Source organism: Eretmochelys imbricata, chromosome 8 (genome assembly GCF_965152235.1).
Source record: "Eretmochelys imbricata isolate rEreImb1 chromosome 8, rEreImb1.hap1, whole genome shotgun sequence".
In the NCBI taxonomy this organism is placed as follows: Eukaryota; Metazoa; Chordata; order Testudines; family Cheloniidae; genus Eretmochelys; species Eretmochelys imbricata.
The window spans coordinates 108,522,020-108,542,847 of NC_135579.1; the positions used below are offsets into that span (position 1 = coordinate 108,522,020).

At 48.6% G+C, this 20,828-nt stretch overlaps 2 protein-coding genes across 2 annotated transcripts; one reads left to right on the forward strand and one right to left on the reverse strand.

The window, feature by feature from the left end:
• The first annotated feature begins 2,068 nt into the window (after positions 1 to 2,068).
• On the forward strand, positions 2,069 to 11,590 carry TRIM56 (tripartite motif containing 56). Its single transcript, XM_077823981.1, has 2 exons — positions 2,069 to 2,163; positions 3,707 to 11,590. Exon 2 carries the CDS (start codon positions 3,726 to 3,728, stop codon positions 5,781 to 5,783), a length of 2,058 nt encoding a protein of 685 aa, XP_077680107.1. The 5' UTR covers positions 2,069 to 2,163; positions 3,707 to 3,725; the 3' UTR covers positions 5,784 to 11,590.
• Positions 11,591 to 17,791: 6,201 nt separating this feature from the next.
• On the reverse strand, positions 17,792 to 18,454 carry TMEM125 (transmembrane protein 125). The gene has a single exon (XM_077823622.1). The coding sequence runs from the start codon at positions 18,452 to 18,454 to the stop codon at positions 17,792 to 17,794; it is 663 nt and encodes a 220-aa protein (XP_077679748.1).
• Positions 18,455 to 20,828: the final 2,374 nt, after the last annotated feature.

Sequence of the window (20,828 nt, forward strand, 5' to 3'; positions counted from 1 at the left end):
TCAGCAACAGCATGATGAAGCAATTCCCATAGACTGGCATAGGAAGAAATTCCTATAAAAATAGACTCTAAAAAGTGAGAACTTTGGGGTCTGATTCTGCAAACCATCTTCCAGGAGCATCAGATGAACATCTGACAAGGCCCTGCTCCCTCCTCATGTCCAGGCCACCTGGCCAGTGGCTTGGCATGAGCAACTCTAAGGCTGGTAACTATGATAACAACCTTGCAGAACCTCTGTGTGTGTGTGTGTTTGTATGAATGAATGTGTGAATAAATATGAGATTGAATGGAATGTTATAACTATAACTAACTGCTTACTATGATTCTTTCTGTATTCACAATAAATGTGGTATTTTGCCTTTTTCCCTTTAATAAGATCCTGCTGGTTTTTATTTTATTGGTATAACACACTCCCAATAATTGATGAGGAAGTGTCAATACCAAGAGAGGGGAAATTGCTTTTGTAGTAAGCCAGCCACTCCCAGCCCCTATTCTAGCCCAAATTAATGGTGTTAAAGTTTGCAAAATGAATTGTAGCTCTGCAGTTTCTCCTTGAAGTCTGTTTTTGAAGCTTTTTTGTTGAAGGATGGCTACTTTTAAATCTGTTATAGAATGTCCAGGGAGATTGAAGTGTTCTCCTACAGGCTTTTGTATGTTACCATTCCTGATTTCTGATTTGTGTCCATTGATTCTTTTACGTAGAGACTGTCTGGGGTACATTGGTTTGGCCAATGTACATGGCAGAGGGGCATATCTAGCACATGATGGCATTTATCTACATTAGTAGATGTGCAGGTGAATGAGCCCCTGATGGCGTGGCTGATGTGGTTAGGTCCTCTGACGGTGTTGCTAGAGTAGATATGGGGACAGAGTAGGCAACGGGGTTTGTTACAGGGATGGTTCCCAGGTTAGCGTTTCTGTGGTGAGGTGTGTAGTTGCTGGTGAGTATTTGCTTCAGGTTGGGGGGCTGTCTGTAAGCAAGGACTGGCCTGTCTCCCAAGGTCTGTGAGAGTGAGGGATCATTTTCCAGGAAAGGTTGTAGATCACTGATGATGTTCTAGAGAGGTTTTAGCTGGGGGCTGTATGTGATGGCCAGTGGTCTTCTGTTCTTTTCCTTGTTGGGCCTGTCCTGTAGTAGGTGACTTCTGGGTACCCGTCTCGCTCTGTCAATCTGTTTCCTCACTTCCCTAGGTGGCTACTGTAATTTTAAGAATGCTTGATAAAGAACTTGTAGGTGTTTGTCTCTGTCTTAGGAATTGGAGCAAATGCGGTTGTATCTTAGGGCTTGGCTGTAGATAATGGGTCATGTTATGTGTCCTGGATGGAAGCTAGAGGCATGTAGGAAAGTATAGCGGTTAGTAGGTTGCCCTCCACTGCCCTCCCTCCCCCAGTCCGCCCCACCCCTCACCTGCTGCCCTTCCTCCCTCCCTCCCTCCCCCCCAAGTCCGCCCCACCCCTCACCCGCTGTCCTTCCTCCCCCAGTCCGCCCCACCCCTCACCCGCTGCCCTTCCTCCCTCCCTCCCCCCTAGTCCTCCCCACCCCTCACCCGCTGCCCTTCCTCCCTCCCTCCCTCCCCCCAGTCCTCCCCACCCCTCACCTGCTGCCCTTCCTCCCCCCAGTCCGCCCCCCCTCACCCGCTACCCTCCCTCCCCCCAGTCCGCCCCCCACGCCCCGCTGCCCTTCCTCTCTCCCTCCCCCCAGTCCTCCCCACCCCTCACCCGCTGCCCTTCCTCCCTCCTCCCCAGTCCTCCCCACCCCTCACCTGCTATCCTTCCTCCCCCCAGTCCACCCCCCACGTCCCGCTGCCCTTCCTCCCCCAGTCCGCCCCCCCTCACCCGCTGCCCTCCCCCCCAGTCCTCCCCCCACGCCCCGCTGCCCTCCCTCCCTCCCCCCCCCCAGTCCGCCCCCCACGCTCCGCTGCCCTTCCTCCCTCCTCCCCAGTCTTCCCCACCCCTCACCCGCTACCCTCCCTCCCCCCAGTCCGCCCCCCACGCCCCGCTGCCCTCCCTCCCCCAGTCCGCCCCCCACGCTCCGCTGCCCCGCCCTTGCCGGCGCGAGGCTGGGGCGGGCGGCTCCCGGAAGGGCGCTGGGGCCTGCGCCGCTCGGGGCGGAAATGGGCCTGTCCCGGTAGCGGCCAGGGCGGTGCGGCTGGGCCGACGGCGGGTGAGTCGGGCGGGAACGTGGCGGCCTGGCTCGGCTCGGCTCGGGCCTGAGCCTGAAACCTGCCGTGTGCGGCGCGCCCCCCTCGCGCCGTCCCCCGACTCTGCCTGGGGCGGGAGACCTGGTTCCCCCCCCTCCGGATCCTGCCCTCCCCGGGTATCTGCCTGGGGCTGGAGACCCTGCCGGCCCCCCCACTCCTCCCCGCTCTCTGCCTGGGGCGGGTGACCCTGGTCCGCCCCCTCCGGATCCTGCCCCTTCCCCCCGATCTCTGCCTGGGGCGGGAGATGCTGCCGGCCCCCCCACTCCTCCCCGCTCTCTGCCTGGGGCGGGTGACCCTGGTCCCCCCCCTCCGGATCCTGCCCCCCCCCCCGGCTCTCTGCCTGGGGAAGGTGACCCTGGTCCCAAGACGGGTTTCTTTTAAGTTGTCCCAGATATCTATGATACACAAGACAGGATTCACTCCTGATTTTGAAGAATAATCTGTTTGGGTCTTCACTTACCTAGAGAAAAGCGTCTCCATCGGAGGTGGACCCAGTTTTACTTTACATCCACTGGCAAAAAGCATTAAGTGCCAGAAACCACTATTTTACTGTGAAGTTCTGGGAGGAAAGCTTTAGGTGATTGCAAAAAGAAAAGGAGGACTTGTGGCACCTTAGAGACTAACCAATTTATTTGAGCATGAGCTTTTGTGAGCTACAGCTCACTTCATCGGATGCATTCACCACCGATGAAGTGAGCTGTAGCTCACGAAAGCTTATGCTCAAATAAATTGGTTAGTCTCTAAGGTGCCACAAGTCCTCCTTTTCTTTTTGTGAATACAGACTAACACGGTCGCTGCTCTGAAACCTGTCATTAGGTGATTATTTGCTGTGTTAATTTGATGGTTTGATTAAACTGATGATTTAATGCCAGTGTTGCTGCTAATGAACCTTATTTCAAGCCTTAATATGATAATTCCATTGTTTTGTCCATAATTGGTTTGTTAGAATTTGTAATAGCCTAATCTCTGTGGTATGTTCTAAATTTCATAAAAAACATAAGTTCCTTCAGTAAGTAATTTGGGTCAGAGCCCTAGAGAACTTCAGTATATCAGCTGATCCAACTCAGATCCCAGATAGCTCCTTCCGTAAATTAGCCTAGTTCTCTCACCTGCCCTTCCTTGTGTCTGTCTAGACTATACATTTTAATAATTTTGGGGATAAAATTCCTGGATGCTCAACTCTTTCTTGCCTATGTCCGTAGGGTGAATAGATTCAAACATTTCTGCTTAGTGTCAGGAAGCAAAAGTTTCCACAGGTGCTCACTAAAGATACACATCCAGCTAAACAGAAGCATACACAAGGACAGAAATATGATACAGGCCAGATGGTGACCCTATCTCCCTCTCCTCTTGCCCACCCATCTGCTTCTCTCTTTCCCTTTGTTCCTCCTGTGTTTCAGCCTGTCTTTTTCTTGGGATTGCAGCCTTCAGCAGGGCTGTCACTCAGATGATGGGTGTAGAAATAAGATGAGTGCATTTTGATTCTTCTCTTTGTTTTGTTTCCAGGCCTTGTTTGGATGGGACAATGGCTCTAACCTTCATGTCCTTACAAGAATTAATCAGGGAGGATTTTCTGACCTGTAAAATCTGCTATGATCTCTACACAGTGCCAAAGATCCTTCCATGTCTGCACAGTTACTGCCAGCATTGCCTGGAACCACTAGTGAGGGACGGAGCCCTCCAGTGTCCTGAGTGCCGGCTGCAAACAGATGTCCCAGGAGGTGCCTCAAGTCTGAAAACCAACTTCTTCATCAACAGCCTCCTGGAGTTATTCCAGATTAAACACAACAGGGATTTGGCCTGCACAGTCTGCTCAGATGCCCAGAAGATCTTGACTGCCACTGCCCGTTGCCTAGACTGCAAGGATTTCTTGTGCCAGTCCTGCACTCAGGGCCATTGCTGCTCCCGTCTCACTCTTCATCATAAGGTGGTGAAGCTTGAGGAGTTTCTAGCTGGGGAATATGATGCTGAGATGAGGCTGCTGCAGGAGCTGTGCTGCCAGGACCACCAGCAGGAAGCTCTGCGATTCTTCTGTGACACCTGCAGTGCTCCCATCTGCAGGGACTGCCGTATGCTAGACCATTTCCAGCACAAGGTGGTCTCTATGGCAAATGCTGTGCAGAGGGAAAGGCCTTCTGTTGAGCAGCTAATTGACAGCCTGGCAGGAACGATAACATGCATCTCTGAGCAGGAAAAAGCTGTGGAGGAGACAATAGATAAATTGAAAACATCAGGAGAGAACATAAAGGAGAGGATCACCAAATACGTGGATGACATTATCTCCTACCTCCTGGCCCAGAAGGAAGCCGTTCTGGGTGAGCTGTCTGCTTTTCTAACTCAGCAAATGGAAAGTTGTCGCCTGGTGAAAGAGGAGCTCCAGAGCCAAAGAGATAAAGCAATCAGCACCAGAGAGTTCTCTCAAAGGGTCCTCTATGTGGGAAAGGACTATGAGATCTTACACTTAGAGGGCATGATAAGGAATCGGATTCAGGAGCTCCAGACATATATCCCACGGAAACTAGAGAGCCAAATCCCTGAATTGGCCATAGCCTGGGATCAGCCGGAAATGCTGTCAGAGGCAGCACTCTTCAGTCTAGTGTTTCCCAGGGAACAACCTGAAGGAGACATGGAAACTGTTTTTGAGCCAGATAGCGAGGCATCTGCTTCCCCCAGTGAGGAGTCTGAGGATGACCCAGACTTGCCCTTGGACTCAGAAGACCAAGAAGACTCCTGTCCAAGCTCTGAAGAGAGTGCCCCTGACACTCCCGACAAGAATCCCTCTTGTTGCAGCAGGCGCAGTAAAAGGCCTAAGCGCGTGTGCACTTTTGAGGTAGACCAGTGCTGGTCCCAAGCAAAGCCCAATATCACAGGGATTGCTGTTCTGCCTCACGCTGGTGGCATTCTCCTGTTAGATCAGGAGAATGATGAGATAAAGCAGTACAGCGCTGGTGGGCACTTTCAGCAATCAATACCTCTGCCAGACTCAGATGGCGTCTTCTGTGGCATTTCGCTCTGTGGAGACGTCCTAGCTTGCTCTTCAGATTCCTTCCTCTTCTTCCTGACCCTTGAGGGCAAATTTCTGCGCAAGTTGCTGCTAAGGGGATCCGAGTCTTCCTATGCCATCACCTCCTATGAGGACTCCTATATTGCAGTGAGTGAAGGCACACTCTGCTCCATCTCCCTTTACAGCCCTTCAGGACACTGCGTGGGCAGGGTGGCACCCACAGATTACCATGGGGGGAAGTTCCTTTTCATTGCTGTCAATGACTGGGAGGAATTCATTGTTTCAGACTTCATCAAGAAGCAGATTGTCATCATTGAGAAGTCTGGGCTGATCCTCAATGTGCTGAAGACCTCACACTCGCTGCTGACAAAGCCGTTCAGTGTATGCGTGGACGTGTCTAGTAACATTTTTGTGGTTGATCAGTTGAAGGTGATTAAATTTTCACCAGATGGTGAGACAGGGGAGGTAGTGTTGAGCAACCAAAGTCGGCTGAAGAGACCCCGTGTCCTTGCTGTGGACGACGGCGGGCGCCTTGTTCTGGTGCAAGAGGATGGTTACGTCCACATTTATTGTTTCTAGTTCACACCCTTGGAGAATGTGGGCTGAGTGCCCCAAAGTAGCTGGTTCTGTAACCTCAGGTCCCAAACCTTTATGTTAATAGTGCGCCAGAGTAATCCCACTAGTACTATCACCTCCAGATGCGTTACAGAGCTTTAGCCCTGACTCTGGGTGTCAGTGGAACAGACATGTCTGGGCAGGAACCTTTGTGCTCCAAGTGTTTTGAAAATACTCAGAGCCCAGGGGAGCTGGAGGTAGAAATATTATTTCACTAACTGAGATGAGATCCATATTGCTAAAACTTTTTACACTCTCCCAGCTCACCTGACAGTTTCTGCAGGGGATACTGCAATGTTATAGTCAGTGCTGTCAGTGCCTGAGGTGAACAGCTGGAGAGCTGGGAATAATGGCCAGCTCTAAGGAAATGGCAGAAAGGAAATGCCTTTGCTTAATGTGCATTTGGTAGTTGGCACTGATAGATGACAGGTGCCTTTTGAACTGTTTCACGTTAAAGTAACATCTCTTCCCCTGCCCACCTTACCTCTGCTTTAGAGCTGTGAACTGATAGAACTCTGACTTTCACTTTAGCTGTTCTGGAGTGTGTCCCAGATTAAGGGAATGTTCAGAAAAATGACCTACTTCTATCTCTCAGCATCCCCTTTGCCATCTTAGCCCAGCCAGCCACTGAATTTCTCTCCCTCCTATCCCCCCGAGTCATAGTCCTCCTTGAGCAGGATGACCAAACATCACAAGGGAACCTGACGCCTGTCAGAAGTTGTGGGAACCTGGTCTGAGCATTGGAAGCATCCAGTCCCACAAGTGTGAAAAGGTAAAAACGGCTAGAACTGTATCTAAAGATCCCAAGCAGAAAGCACCCAGCATTGCTGCAGCCAGGAACTGGTTAGTGCATCCATTGGGAAAGAGGTGGCAGTTGGCTCAGTTCAATGGGTGATGCAGCCTCTTACATTCCTTTTCTGTTTAGCCTGTTGAATCCAGGAAGAGCAGTCAGTGCTTGAGCAGGTCTCAGCTTTTGTTTATATTTAGGGATACAGACTAAAGCTTCCTATTGCATTCCAGCTCATCCTACTGTTAGTGTAAAACAATCATTTCTGTTTGAGCATTAACACTTTTATGTATTTGGATAATTAATAGAGCCTCATGCTTTCCCTTATGAACTGTTTTCCAATTTTTCTTCTTGTTTTGCTTTAATAAAGCCTGGTGCAATTATGAGTGTGGCAGGCCTCACTAAAGGGCATGACACTGGCACTGAGTCGTCACAGTGACCTGAACATAAGGGATGTTTGCTGGAGCCTTTCCCTGTGTGCAGGACAGGATGTGAGAGTACATTCACTAGTTTCTTTCACTGTGTTGGCAAGAAATGTTCAGGCTCTTACAGAGCAGCTCTGTGGGAGCGATTCAGGCATTTGTCTTTGGGCTTTGTTTTAACACTTGCTGGCAAATGTGCTCTCTTACACGGATTCTCAGGGACCTAGCCACGTGCACTGTCATGTAGACATGCATTTTCTCATGCGCACACACACATTAGTATTCGTGTGTGCGCATACAAAGTGACACAAAATTACTAAAGATAGTTAAGACCCAGGCAGACTGCAAAGAGCTATAAAAGGATCTCTCAAAACTGGATGACTGGACAACAAAATGGCAGATGAAATTTAATGTTGATAAATGCAAAGGAATGCACATTGGAAAGCATAATCCCAACTATACATATAAAATGATGGGGTCTAAATTAGCTGTTACCACTCAAGAAAGAGCTCTTGGAGTCATTGTGGATAGGTCTCTGAAAACATCCTCTCAATGTGCAGCGGCAGTCAAAAAAGCAAACAAAATGCTGGGAATAATTAAGAAAGGGATAGATAATAGGACAGAAAATATCATATTGCCTCTATATAAATCCATGGTACGCCCACATCTTGAATATTGTGTGCAGATGTGGTCGCCCCCATCTCAAAAAAGATATATTGGAATTGGAAAAGGCTCAGAATGGAAAAAATCAGCAAATGGCAGGGAAGGGACAACAGGAAACTCGAGAAGCCTCATATGCATTCTTGCCCAAGCAACTATCCTTGTGCAGGACCTGATCATTCTTTGTGGGCATTCTAATGAGTGTTCTGATGTCCTAAGGCACCTCCTCATGAGAGTAATTGCTGATCTGATCTTGCCCTGTGTTTTGGCTGATAGACACACACAGCCCACAAAATCTTTCTGTCAACATTCCAAGATGGATGAGGTGCTGAGATGGTTGAAGATCACTCTTTCAGCAATTGACAATAAATCCATGTTGTTTCAATGTTCAGATCATTGGCTAAGTTGCCCGAGTGGACCCCTCCTTGGACAGGGCTCTGCCTAGAATGTCATCCAGGAAAGACTATTCCTGTGACCCCTTTTGCCTGAGAAAACCCACCAGAACAATGAGGACTTCTATGAACACTCGTGAGAGTGACAGTCTGAAAGGTAGTGCTTTGTATGGAAAATCATTGGTCCCATGAGCGAATCACAGAAATCTCTTGTGCTTCCAGTGGATTGGCACATGAAGATAAGTCTTCAAATCAATTGATATAAAGTAATTCCCTTGGCAGATGGCCACTGCTATGGAATTCAAAGTCTCCATCTTAAATCTGGTCTTTCTTATGAACTTGTTCAGGTGTTTTAAGTCCAACACCACTCTGTCCTCCTCAGATCTTTTGCGTATCAGAAACAAGATTAAGTAGTGGCCAGAGAACATCTCTGCCTCAGGAACTCTCTCTATTACATGGAATTGCAGAAGCTGATCTGTGGCCTTTAGCGTATTTTGCCTCTTGCTGATGCTGGAGAAGGGAGAAAATGATGATTTGGAATCTTTGAAAATTCAGTGATGTACCCATGTTGAACCACATTCAGGATTCATCTGTCCAGTGTGAAGAGAGGCCATTGGTCCTTGAATTTTAATAGTCTCCCCCCATAGGTGTTGCTCATCTGAACTCTCTTGATTGTATTCAGGCATTGCTTCCAGTGTTGAAATTTGCATGGCAGGAAGAATGGTCGACCCTTTCCAGGCTTGGACTTGTTCCATTTGCCTTTGCTGTAGTTTCTTTCGTTCCTATAGGAGTAGCCACAAAAAGGATATGTAGACCTGTAATAAGGACGATTGTCCATTTTTCTGGATTTGGAGTTGGGAGAGTTCTTTTTTGATTTATCTGAGATTTCCACCAGCACTCTGTCTAATGGCTTCCCAAATAACCAACTTCCTAAATATTTCAAAGCTGTTAACATGACTTTGGCTTGTATATAGTGCTTCCAAGCTCATAACCAGAGGTGCTGTCTGGTCACCACATTGGAGGCCATGGCATGCGCTGAAAACATCAAAGTATCCCTGGTTGCATCAACAGTGAAGGTTGAAGCCATTGAGTTTTTCTGTAAGTCCAAACCTAATCATGATTTCTTAGCCTTTTGTGGGCATCTAGCTGCCAAATTTGTCAGTCCAGGCTAGCACTGCTCTTGCAAAACATGTTGTCCCAGCAGAAACCCTCAGAGAGGAAGATGAAGCCTCAGACATATTATTACACAGGGATATTTCTATTCTGCAGTCGGGTTCTTTTGGGAAAAAGCCCCTTTCCGTTGGATAGTAGTGTCTTTGACTAGTGCTGATCTGCTTTGTCCATTTTGGGATGAGAGACCAAATCTGCTTTGCTGTGGTGCACATTGTAGAATTTTTTGGCATGCCTGGACAGTCCATTAGATTTTGCTGGTGTTTCCCATTCAGCCTTAATCGCTTTTCCAAAAAGTCATGAAAGGGAATGTGTAGTTCAGATTTTGAACCAGCTGGAAAATATTTTTTTGTAATTTCTATGTCTATCTTTCTTCCTCCTCCCCAGAATCTTTTCTAATGGGCTCATCTGACAGGATACCCAGGTATCTAATCACCATTCATAATGTGTTCTCAAGTGATTGGAAAAAGATCCTCTTGCTTTGTTTCATCCTGCAATTCAGGCTCTGTGTGTGAGAGAGAGAGAGTTCACCTTCCTCCTGTGAAGAAGATCCTGACTTTCCTCTTGACTTCTTCGTTTCTCTCTCAGGCTTGGATTGAACAGATTTTCCAGCCTTCTTTTTCTTTTTTTGATGTCTGTCAAGATTATGATTAAAATAAATGACAATGAAGAACAGCCACAAACAATTTTTTTATTAAGCTTTTTCTTTCCATGTATGAGAACCTTGTGTCCAGAACCGTCAGCTCTCATGATAAATGAAGAACTACTATCCCCAGAAGAATCGGCCAGTTTTCTCTTGTGTCTGAGGTAGTTTCTTGAACCCTTTCCCCCTTTTTAAAATTTTACTCCTTAGGTTCTCAATCGCCACCTCCACTGAGTCAGATGAGGATTCCTGCAAACCTCTTCTGCTGTCAGGCATCTGTTATATTTGCTCTTTTGACAGTGGATACTATAAGGGGACTCTGCTGCTGTTGCCTGGGGCTTACAGGTTGGTGACCGCTGAGGTAAAGGCACTTTTTGCACCAAATTCAAGAGCTCCCTAGTCCAAGAAGGAATTTCTTCCTGGGGGGGAGATTCTCTTCTCTCTTCCATGTAGAATTCCTGACATCCCCTGGAGCTAAGGGATGGTGACCAGATTGCCTGATGAAGAAAGGGAGGAGGGGATGATGAGACGTGCTGCAGCAGGGTGTGCACCCAAAACAGTCTTACTAGCCACTCCTTGCCCTGTTGGTGGCAGATTCAGATGGTCCCGCTTATGGTTTCCCTACCTGGGCCGCTGCCTTTTTATGCGGTAGTTCCAGGCAGGAGACAAACGGCCTCTTTGAGGTTTGTCTTTGTTTTGTATTAATTCTCTCTCTCTCTCAGTAGTAGCTGGATTCAACCACCCTGCCAGTAGCTACAGGAGGGGGAGAGCTAGTCCCTCCTCAGTTATCCAGTCAGAGTAACAGATTGAGAACAGGAGCTGCAGCTGAGTGCTGGGAGGAGCTAGCAGGGGAGACCTACAGTTCTGGAACTTTTGAACAAGAAATGCTCCATGCACAGATGAGATTTACCTTCTATCACCCTTCTCCCCCAAGGAACAGGTCTCTGTTTCTTAGAATTGAGTGGAAAAATGGCCTTTGCATCTCAGTATGTGAGATCGTAGCCTGTTTTGCCAGAGTGAAGCCAACATAAAACACCACATCTAGAAAACCAGGGACTATTATTGATGGCTGAGCTCCTTCTCCTGGGGAAAGGTGGTGTTGCTGGAGATAGCATAACTAGGGAGAGCAGCAGGTGCACTGCTTCCCATGCCCCGGAAAGACAGAACTGGTCTAAAACTCAAACCTCACCATTTATGTGGGGTCCAAATTATAGGTCTTGGGGTTACAATAATCAAATCACTTTCACACAAAAGATGAGGTGGCAGGGCATCACTGAGCTCTACGAGGGAGCAGCGTTCAGACCCATGGGTGACTACATCCCTCCCCTCTTGCATGCCAGAGCAGCCAGGCTAGCATGTAGGGTTAGCCTGTCTTTTCCATTCAGGGGTCCAAGTCTGGACAAATTAAACATATAAACTGTCAGGCATTGAAACTTGTTGAATAGTAACTCTCTGACGCCCTGCCTGCTTCCCTAGGGCCTACGTTTAGATTTTTTTTTTATAGTATGGTTTGTGCCTGCTTTTAATGTAATAAGGAGACTGAATTCCAAATTTGCTTTTTCATGTTTTTATATTTTTTAAATGAATTCCTAGGTCTTTATTTCTGAATTTATATTCTTCTTTTAAGGGGCATTTGGGCTATATCTGCTAATTAAAAAATGACTTATGTTTAAAATTAAAGATTGATTTGAAGATAATGTAGAGGTGTGGAAAAATTTACTGCCTGTACGTCTCAAGCCACTTATCAGCATATTCAGTCCTGTGCCTAACTCCTCAAGCTAAATAATCAGGAGGCATATGGGGACATTTTGGGGTCCTAGAGGCTGTCTTTTGCCTAGCAGGTTAAAACATGATATTGCTTCTCTTGGAACATAGGAGGAACAAGGAGAGCGGTCAGGAGCTATCTCAGAAGCATTCATCCAGAATTCATTCCAGGAAGCAGCTGAGACAGTCAAAATTCTGCACTTCATATACTAAAAGAATTAATTTTTTAGCACTGGATCCCCCTGTTATGCCTTAGCATTCCCAAGCCTCATACATCTAAGTTACATGGAAAGGGATTTGAGTAGCACAGCCCTTTTTTCTGGCCAGCAGAGCCGCTTGCTTCCTGCTTCCTCTGGAAACACTAACAGAGTATTAGCGGCCATTAAGGAGGCATTTGCTAAGTGACTTATAAGTTGCCTTGAGTAGTCACTGTGCTCACTCTGAGGCAGAGAACAGTCAAGTGCTTACTTTGCCAGCGAGGAGGCCTAGAGAATTTTTGACACCTCTGTGGATCAGAGATTATATCAGGATTTGAGGAAAGTTAAAAATTAACTCTTTAATCCAAAATCCACTTTGTTCCTTCCCACTGGATTCATTTCCAAACACATGATTAAAGAACTGCTGTTTTGCCTGCGGGGGGTGTTGAACAGATTTGGGATAAACGCCATGGAAGATTATGTGCAATAGTGTAGCAAGTCACTAGTGAACAAGTCACTGATATTTTATCCATGCACATTTTCTGCTCTCGGAAAAGCAAATGTGAAAGACAAAAGTAAAGCGAGTGGGAGTGCATGACTCTGGGATTATGTCTCATACATGCTGGATAATGTGTATTTGCACTGCTGTGCTCTAGGAGCTGACGGAAGTACTGTTTCTACCAGCAGCCCACAGGTTCTTTAGCTTACCAGGTAGAGGCTTTCATCTGCAGAGAAAGATCCCTAGTTCTATCCCCAGTACTGTATGTTTGCAGTACAGCTGATGCATAGGGTGGGACAGGTGCAATCATAAATAAGGCTAAGATTTTGTCATGCATATTTTTAGTAAAAGTCACAGGTCATGGGCAATAAAGAAAAACTAATGGAAGCCCATGTGTGACATTTACTAAAAATATGCATAACAGCTCAGAGCTGTGAGGCCCCCCACCACTGCCCGTGGCTCCCAGTGTGGGGCACCCCAGCTGCCCGTGACTCAGAGCTCTGGGGCACTGCCCCCTTCCCCACCCCCTAGCAGCTGGGAGCTTGGGGCACCTGCAGTTTCCAGCCACCATGGGCTGTGGGGGGACACTGCAGCTCCCAGGAACCACGGGGTCAAGTTATGCATTCCATGACCTCTGACAAAATTGCAGCCCTAATTGTGAGCTGGTTCTAGTCTCACTTGGGGGCAACACATGCCCTGGTAGGGCTCAGCCTCGGAGGCTCAGGAAAAGGGCTGGTATTCGTAGCAGCATAGGACTGAAAGGGACCCTCGACAGGTCGTCTAGTCCAGTCCCTGGCACTCCTGGCAGGACTAGGTATTAGCTAGACCATCCCTGACAGGGGTTTGTCCAACCTGCTCTTAAAAATCCCCAATGATGGAGATTCCACAGCCTCCCTGGGCAATTTATTCCAGTGCTTAACCACCCTGACAGGACATTTTTCCTAATGTCCAACCTAAACCGCCCTTGCTGCAATTTAAGCCTTTTGCTGCTTGTCCTGTCCTCAGAGGTTAAGAACAATTCTTTTCCCTCCTCCTTGTAACAACCTTTTATGTACTTGAAAACTGTTATCATGGCCCCTCTTAGTCTTCTCTTCTCCAGACTAAACAAACCCAATTTTTTTCAATCTTCCCACATAGGTCATGTTTTCTTGACCTTTTAATCATTTTTGTTGCTCTTCTCTGGACTTTCTCCAGTTTCTGCACATCTTTCTTGAAATGTGGCACCCAGAACTGAACACAATACTCCAGTTGAGGCCTAATCAGCCTGGAGTAGAGTGGAAGAATTACTTCTCATGTCTTGCTTACAACACTCCTACTACTACATCCCAGAATGACGTTGATTTTTTTGAACAGTATTACACTGTTGACTCATATTTAGCTTATGGTCAGAGATTCCTTTCCGCAGTACTCCTTCCTTGGCAGTCATTTTCCAGTTTGTGTATGTGCAACTGATTGTTCCTTCCTAAATGGAGTACTTTGCACTTGTCTTTATTGAATTTCATCCTGTTTACTTCAGACCGTTTCTCCAGTTTGTCCAAATTATTTTGAACTTTAATCCTGTCCTCCAAAGCACTTGCGACCCCTCTCAGCTTAGTATCGTCCACAAACTTTATGTGTGTACTCTCTATATCATTATTTAAATCATTGCTGAAGATATTGAACAGAACCAGACCCAGAACTGATTCCTGCAAGACCCCACTTGTTATGCTCTTCCAGCATGACTGTGAACCACTGATAACTACTCTCTCGGAACGGCTTTCCAATCAGTTTTGCACTCACCTTTTTGTAGCTCCATCTAGATTGCATTTCCTTGGTTTATGAGATGGTCATGTGAGACAGTATCAAAGGCTTTACTAAAGTCAAGATATACCATGTCTAGCGCTCCCCCCCACCCCCCCACAAGGCTTGTTACCCTGTCAAAGAAAGCTATCAGGTTGGTTTGGCATGATTTGTTCTTGAAAAATCCATGCTGACTGTTATTTATCACCTTATTATCTTTTAGATGTTTGCAAATTGATTGCTTAATTATTTGCTCCATTATCTTTCTGGGTACAGAAGTTAAGCTGACTGGTCTGTAATGCCCCAGGTTGTCCTTATTTCCCTTTTTATAGATTGTCACTATATTTGCCCTTTTCCAGTCTTCTGGAATCCCGTCTTCCAGCACTTTTCAAAGATAATTGCTAATGGCTCAGATATCTCCTCAGTCAGCTCATTGAGTATTCTAGGATGTATTCCATCAGCTCCTGGTGATGTGAAGACATCTAACTTGTCTAAGTAATTTTTAACCTGTTCTTTTCCTATTTCAGCCTCTGATCCTACCTCATTTTCACTGGCATTCACTATGTTAGCCGTCCAATCACCACCTCCCTTTTTGGTGAAAACCCTATTTATACAGAAACCCTGAGGTTAAAATCACATATAAGAACACAGGCTGCTTTGCATCATTCTTGTGAGCTCCCTTGGGGACCAGGGCAAGGTGCCATGGGTGAAGCGGACGCAGAGTGCGCCCAGGTTAATGGAAGATGAAACCTGATATACACAGGCCTGCATTACATGAAGGAGGGCATGTACACAGATGAAATGGGGAGGGAGCATGTGGGGGGAACAAGTCCATGTGTTTGAGGGAGAGGGGAGACAGGTCTGTCAGCAGGGCTGCTACGCCCTATTCAGACTTTCCTGTATCATGCTTACCCCTCCAGGAGACTGACTTGAAACTGCTGCCAGATTAAACTGAAGCCTGCTAGACTGGGCCATAAATCATCCCAGCTCATGCTTCTCATTCAGCCTGACTCTGGTGCAGAAGCGTGCAGCCCCTGGGCTGAGCCCTCTCATGCAGGAATCCAGCACATAGTCCCAGACTGCAACATGCAGTTTCAGTACCACTTTATTATCTTTCTATTCACACAACACAGGGGCGGAAAAACCCGAAGTGAATGAAACAGTAACACTGATGCCCTAGGAGGGGGGTCTGTTGCTGACTCAGGGATGCCTGCCCCCAAGTCAGATGTGTCCAGGGAAACAGCGTCTCACTGTCTTTTGTGAGTGGCCTGTTCAGTTCTTAGTGCACATGCGAAATGTACAACTGTTGTTATATGGCCCCCTGACCTCCAGTGGGATCGTCACAGCCACGTGTATGGAGAGATTGGGTGCCGCAAGCAGGGGCACAGACTTGAGTGTTCATGCAGGTGTGAATGCAGGTAGAGACACAGACCCGTATGCACACAGGTGCAACTGCACGGGTATACCGATGGGTAGAACCATGCACAAGCAGGAAGACATATGCACACACATGCATTCATACACAAACCATAATAAGCAGAGCGTAGAGAGACGTGGCTATGGCTCAGCTGCAGCGTGAATGTTTTTATAAATAATAGATCTTGCCAGACAAATGGCCAAGATTCTATTCCCAGCTGTGTCATGAGCTCTGTGTGACCTTGAGCAAGTCACTGCTGCACTGGGCCTCTGTTTCCCTTCCTGCCCTTTGTCGTGTCTATGCAGACTAAGCTCTTTGGGCCCAGACTGCCTCACTACAGTATGTACAGTATTTGGCACATCAGGGCCCCAAGCTCCCCTGAGGTCTCTGAGTGCTAAGCTAACAAAATGGCTTGCTTTTTTTGACAGACGTACATTGGTGGATGAAGGGAAGGCAGCATCTGGTGGGAGCATGCAAAAGGTGAGTTTTAGGACTTGTCTTAATTAGTGACGAAGAAGAGGGAGGAAACAATATCTTAATAAAAGGTGCAGATGATCCTAACCTGGAAAGAACTGCAAGCCCCAGACAAGCTGGAGAAATGACTGAGAGGGACTTGCAGCGCTTAGACTCAGACAGAGACTAACAAAATGAGAGTTTGCCTGGATACGTGCAAGTAATTAAACTGGCAAAACATCACAGAGTGGTTCAGTGGCAGGGAGAGAGCTGGGAGAGGCCGAGTGATACAGGAGTTTTCATTAGGAGCTCGCGGCATTATGAGCCAGCATGGTTTGGGGTTGTACCCAGAAGTATCGTTTCAAAGTAAAGCGGGAATAGTGCTCCTCTATACATGTGTATATGGCTCTGGTACAATTACTCCTGAAATGCCACACTCAGTTCCAGGAACCACAACCCCCACAAAGAGTGCCTGCAAACTGAAGAGATTTCAAAGAGCATCAGTGATCAGGGCAGAGGGGACAAGTTTGGGGGAGCAATTGAGACAGCTAAATCTGTCTTGTTTAGCTGAAGAATGGCTGGGGGAAAGGGGATCCTGCTTAAGGGCTGCAAATATACCTCACTGTAATCAAGCCGTACATGTCAGGGCATGTGCTTACTACACAGCTATAATTTGCAGACAGGTCACACATCCCCTCAAACACAAAAAGACATCACACATACAGATGCATTTTTGCACATATCCAGCACTTGGACTCATCTGTGCCACTCACATCAATGTATCCACCCCATCTGCACTGCTATCTACATGCACAATCCCTCCCCAGTGCCAGCTCCTCACAGTAGGGTGGCCAGATGTCCCGATTTTATAGGGACAGTCCCGATTTTTGAGGCTTTTTCTTATATAGGCACCTATTACCCCCCAGCCCGTCCCGATTTTTCACACTTGCTATCTGGTCACCCTACTCCACAGTCACGCATAGGGATATGCACATGCACACAGCGCTGCACTCACACCCAGCAGGCAACAGCATGCTTGGGCCCACGTCCCCCTCTTTGTTAGATATCAACGCTTGCAGCAGGCTGCTCACCCTTCTAGTGGTGGGGACATGGCTCCATGCTCAGCTGCTGGAGGGAAGCTTGGGACAGGTCACCCAGCAGGCTTGGTGTCTCAGGGACACGTGCACAAACTCACAGTGGCACAACTTGTTTGGAAACAATCCGTGCTAGGACTTGGATCCCCAAGGAGCAGCTGTACCCCAGAGCTGTAGGAGACTCCACCACCACCAGCAGTCATAGCCCTGCCAGCCAGTAGAGTGCAAGACTCTTACATGAGAAACAGATTATTTTAGCAGCAAACACTTCAGGATCTCCCCAGAGCAGCAAGGGCTTCTCAACAGGGCCAGGCCCAGGACATGCACACTTCCTCTTCGTCTTTCAGAGCAGGAATCCCGGTGTGTCAGAGGGATGGACAGCAAATGCCACAGAAGACTTTGCTGAGGTAAAAAATAAAATAGGACCAGTGTCCTACTTGTAAAGTTCCAGTTAAATCAACTCAGGAACTGCCTTGTCTTTGCCAGGGTTCAGGCCGATTGGCCTGAGTAAAGTGCAAATGCCAGTCTGCTTTCAATGATAACTGCAGTTGGGTCAAGGCAACACTCAAATTTCAGCTCTTCCCCAGGTTAAGATTAGCTTGACCCTGCTGAAAGGGTGGCGGGCATGGGCTTGCCCTGCCCCAGGGTTAGTGCACATTTGCCATACTGAAGGGCATGTTGGCTCTGCCCAGGCCTTAGATCAGGTTGGCCATGCTGGAGGTGGTGGCGAGCCGGCGGTTCACAGCGAGTCGGCTGGAGATGGTGAAGATGCTAATGTCACCTGTGCCCAGTCTCCTGGGAGCAACTGGGCAGCAGGAGGTGCTGAGCACATAAAGCAGGAGGCAGAGTAGAATGGCAGCCCCAGCAGTCATGAGGATGACTCCACTGGAGAACATGCTGGCCAGAGGCCGTGAGGGGCTGAGCTGCATGGTCGTGGTGGAGAGGACAGTGAGGACCACGCCACAGACCAGCAGAACCAGAGCGCTAAGCAGCAGCATCACACAGTCCGAAAAGCCACCACTCTTCAGCAGCTCAATTTGGTTCCGGCTCCGGATGCAATTCATGTCCTGGATAGCAGAGCTCAGCAGCTGCTTCAGCAGCACTAGCAAGGCCAGGAGGCAGAGCGTGGTGCCCACAGCCAGCCGCCACTCCCCGGACCGGCTACTGGTGCTATAGAGGAGGACAATGCCCCCTGTCCCGCAGGCCAGAATTAGCACCACGGCCACTCCATAGCACAAGATGGATTTCTTAGGGTCCTTGAACCACCACAGCTCGACATGCTCCTCAAGGATGTTCCTCTGAATACGGCCAGCATCCGCAGGGGGCCGGGGCACACTGAGTTGCTCCAACTCAGGCATGGTGGGTCCTGAGGGGCCTCTAGGCTGGGCAGGATGTGCTGCGATGATCACACAGATGGCGCCAGGTCCGTGGCCGGGGAGGTCAAAGCCACAGCAGCTGTGAAGGCTGTGGCATTTCCTTGTGAGGCAGGCAGCTTGTGTTCTTGCCCTCTGATGCCCTGTTGCCACTGAATGTCAGAGCTCCAATACAGCAGGGATGCCCATCACTGCATCCCCTAGTGAGTTACGGGCTGCACGCCAGGGGAAGTGCCAGGAAAGACTCTGGCTGAAGGGCAGGACAATAGAGCTTGATCTGCGGTGTCCACTGTAGTGAGCTGATGCACCTCCAGAGTGTCATGGGGAGTGGCTGGTACTGAGTCCTCCAGCCCCCTCCTTGTCCTAGTTACTTCATCTGAAAAAGGCCAGAAAAAAACAAAGTGTAATTGACCAAAGCCCCTGCTCCCAAATACCCCCCACCCCACCCCCGTCCCCAGTTCCCAGGACTGGGGGTCAGAGACCTTCCTCACTGAAACCCACGCTCTGTGGCACAGGCCAGGGGACCTCTCCCCGTGCTGAGGCTCCACTCACTGATGCATCTGGGCATCCCTGTTCAGTGAAGCTTGTCTCAGGTGATACTGCCGCTTTGGGTCTTCTGTCTCTCCAGACTCAGTGGCTGCAGCGCTGCTGAGCCCAGAGACTGCTCAAGTGTCCCTGTGCGTTCCTCGGCAGGACTGCAACTGCAGCTGGGCACCGGCAGCACGGACAGAGGCAGGTCCCATGCTGTGATAAAGCCCCATTCACTGCCCCAGCCTCACATGCTCTCTCATCCGCAGCTGCCTCTTGTCACCAACTGGCTCTCCAGCCCAGACTGTCAGCAAAGGGTTGGGTCCTGGGCTTAACTCTTATAGTCTAGTCCCAACCAATGGAGGAAAAATGAAACAATGAATAGTAACTGCTGAATTGGCTGTGCCTTTCCGTCACCCCAATCCTTGGGCTGAGCCACCAACACACTTCCCTTGGATCATTGTCTCAGGCCATTAGCCCAGCCTGGATTACTGCCCAGGATGACAGTAAAGGCGCTCACGTTTCCCCAGACACTGCACCACATACAATTCATGGTTATTTCTCATGTTTCCACTCCCCACATCCCTGCAGTTTCCCTGGAGAGAGCTCCCTCTGCCTGACAGACAGGTTTGCAATGTGCGCACGACGGGAAGACTCAGCAATTCTGCATGCATTTTCTAGAGTCTTGGTGCGCCCCCACCTACTTGAACACACACTTAAAGCATGTGGGGTGCAGAGGGGAAGCTACGTAATCTTATGGACTTGACTATGCAAATAAGCCCTCAGCTCCTCCCTTCCTTGCCCTTCCCTGACACCTCACAGCCCTTCCCAGTGGCTAGGGACATCTGTTGAGCAGAGTCTGCACTGTAAGCAGAAACCACCTTCATTACTCCAGCAGCAGATTCCCAGCCTGCTAGAGGCCTCAGTGGGTGTAAAAACCAGCATGGGGGTGCGCCTACGCTACCCACCGTACGAGGTGTGCTGGGAAACGGAGGGGCATGCCAGAGCTGTGGAGAAGAGGGTGCCAGGTATGTGTTACGCTATGGCCACTGTTCCCGCTAAGTTGTGCGCATGTGTGCGCACACACAGATCCTAAACCCCATGCACACGGCGAAACACCACGCGCACAAAAATTTGCACAGAAGCACAACAGTTTGCACAGAAGAAATTTTTTGCACACACGGCCTGTCAAAAATTAGAGGGAACATTGGCTATGACTATGCTCAGTTGTGGTTAACAACTTGGGATCCATGTTCAAGTTCCACTTACACAGGTTAGCGCAGTCCCAGGGGACCATCCAGCACTTTAGGGAGCCGTAACTGGGCTCCCAGCTAGCCCCCTCTTTCCTACTTAATTGACACAGAGACTCTGGCTCATGGTATCTAAACATCTCAGAGACAGTAATGGAGACACCCTCGCAACCCCTGTAAGGCTGGGCATTATTAGCTCCATTTTACAGGTAGGGAACTGAAACCTGAGAACCTTGTGACATTTCCCAGTCAAACACAGGGAATTTATATCAGCGACAGGACCCGAAGCTACAATGCCAGGGACCTAGCTGGGAAACTTACCCATAAACCCAGCCTTCATTCCCAATTACAGATTCTCCTTCCACCCAGCCTTTTCACCAACTGTGAAAGGTCCTTGTACCCCCCCTACCCCTGGGTCCTTGCACTGGGCATTGTCCAGTTAGCTGTGTCTGGCTGGGACTGAAGGGGACGGCCACATAGAAACTAGTCAAGCATCAGCTATAAAGCAGCAAGGAATCATCTCACATAGCACTCTGCCTGTTATACAAATAGCACTAAGACCATATTACTTGGTGCTGTGT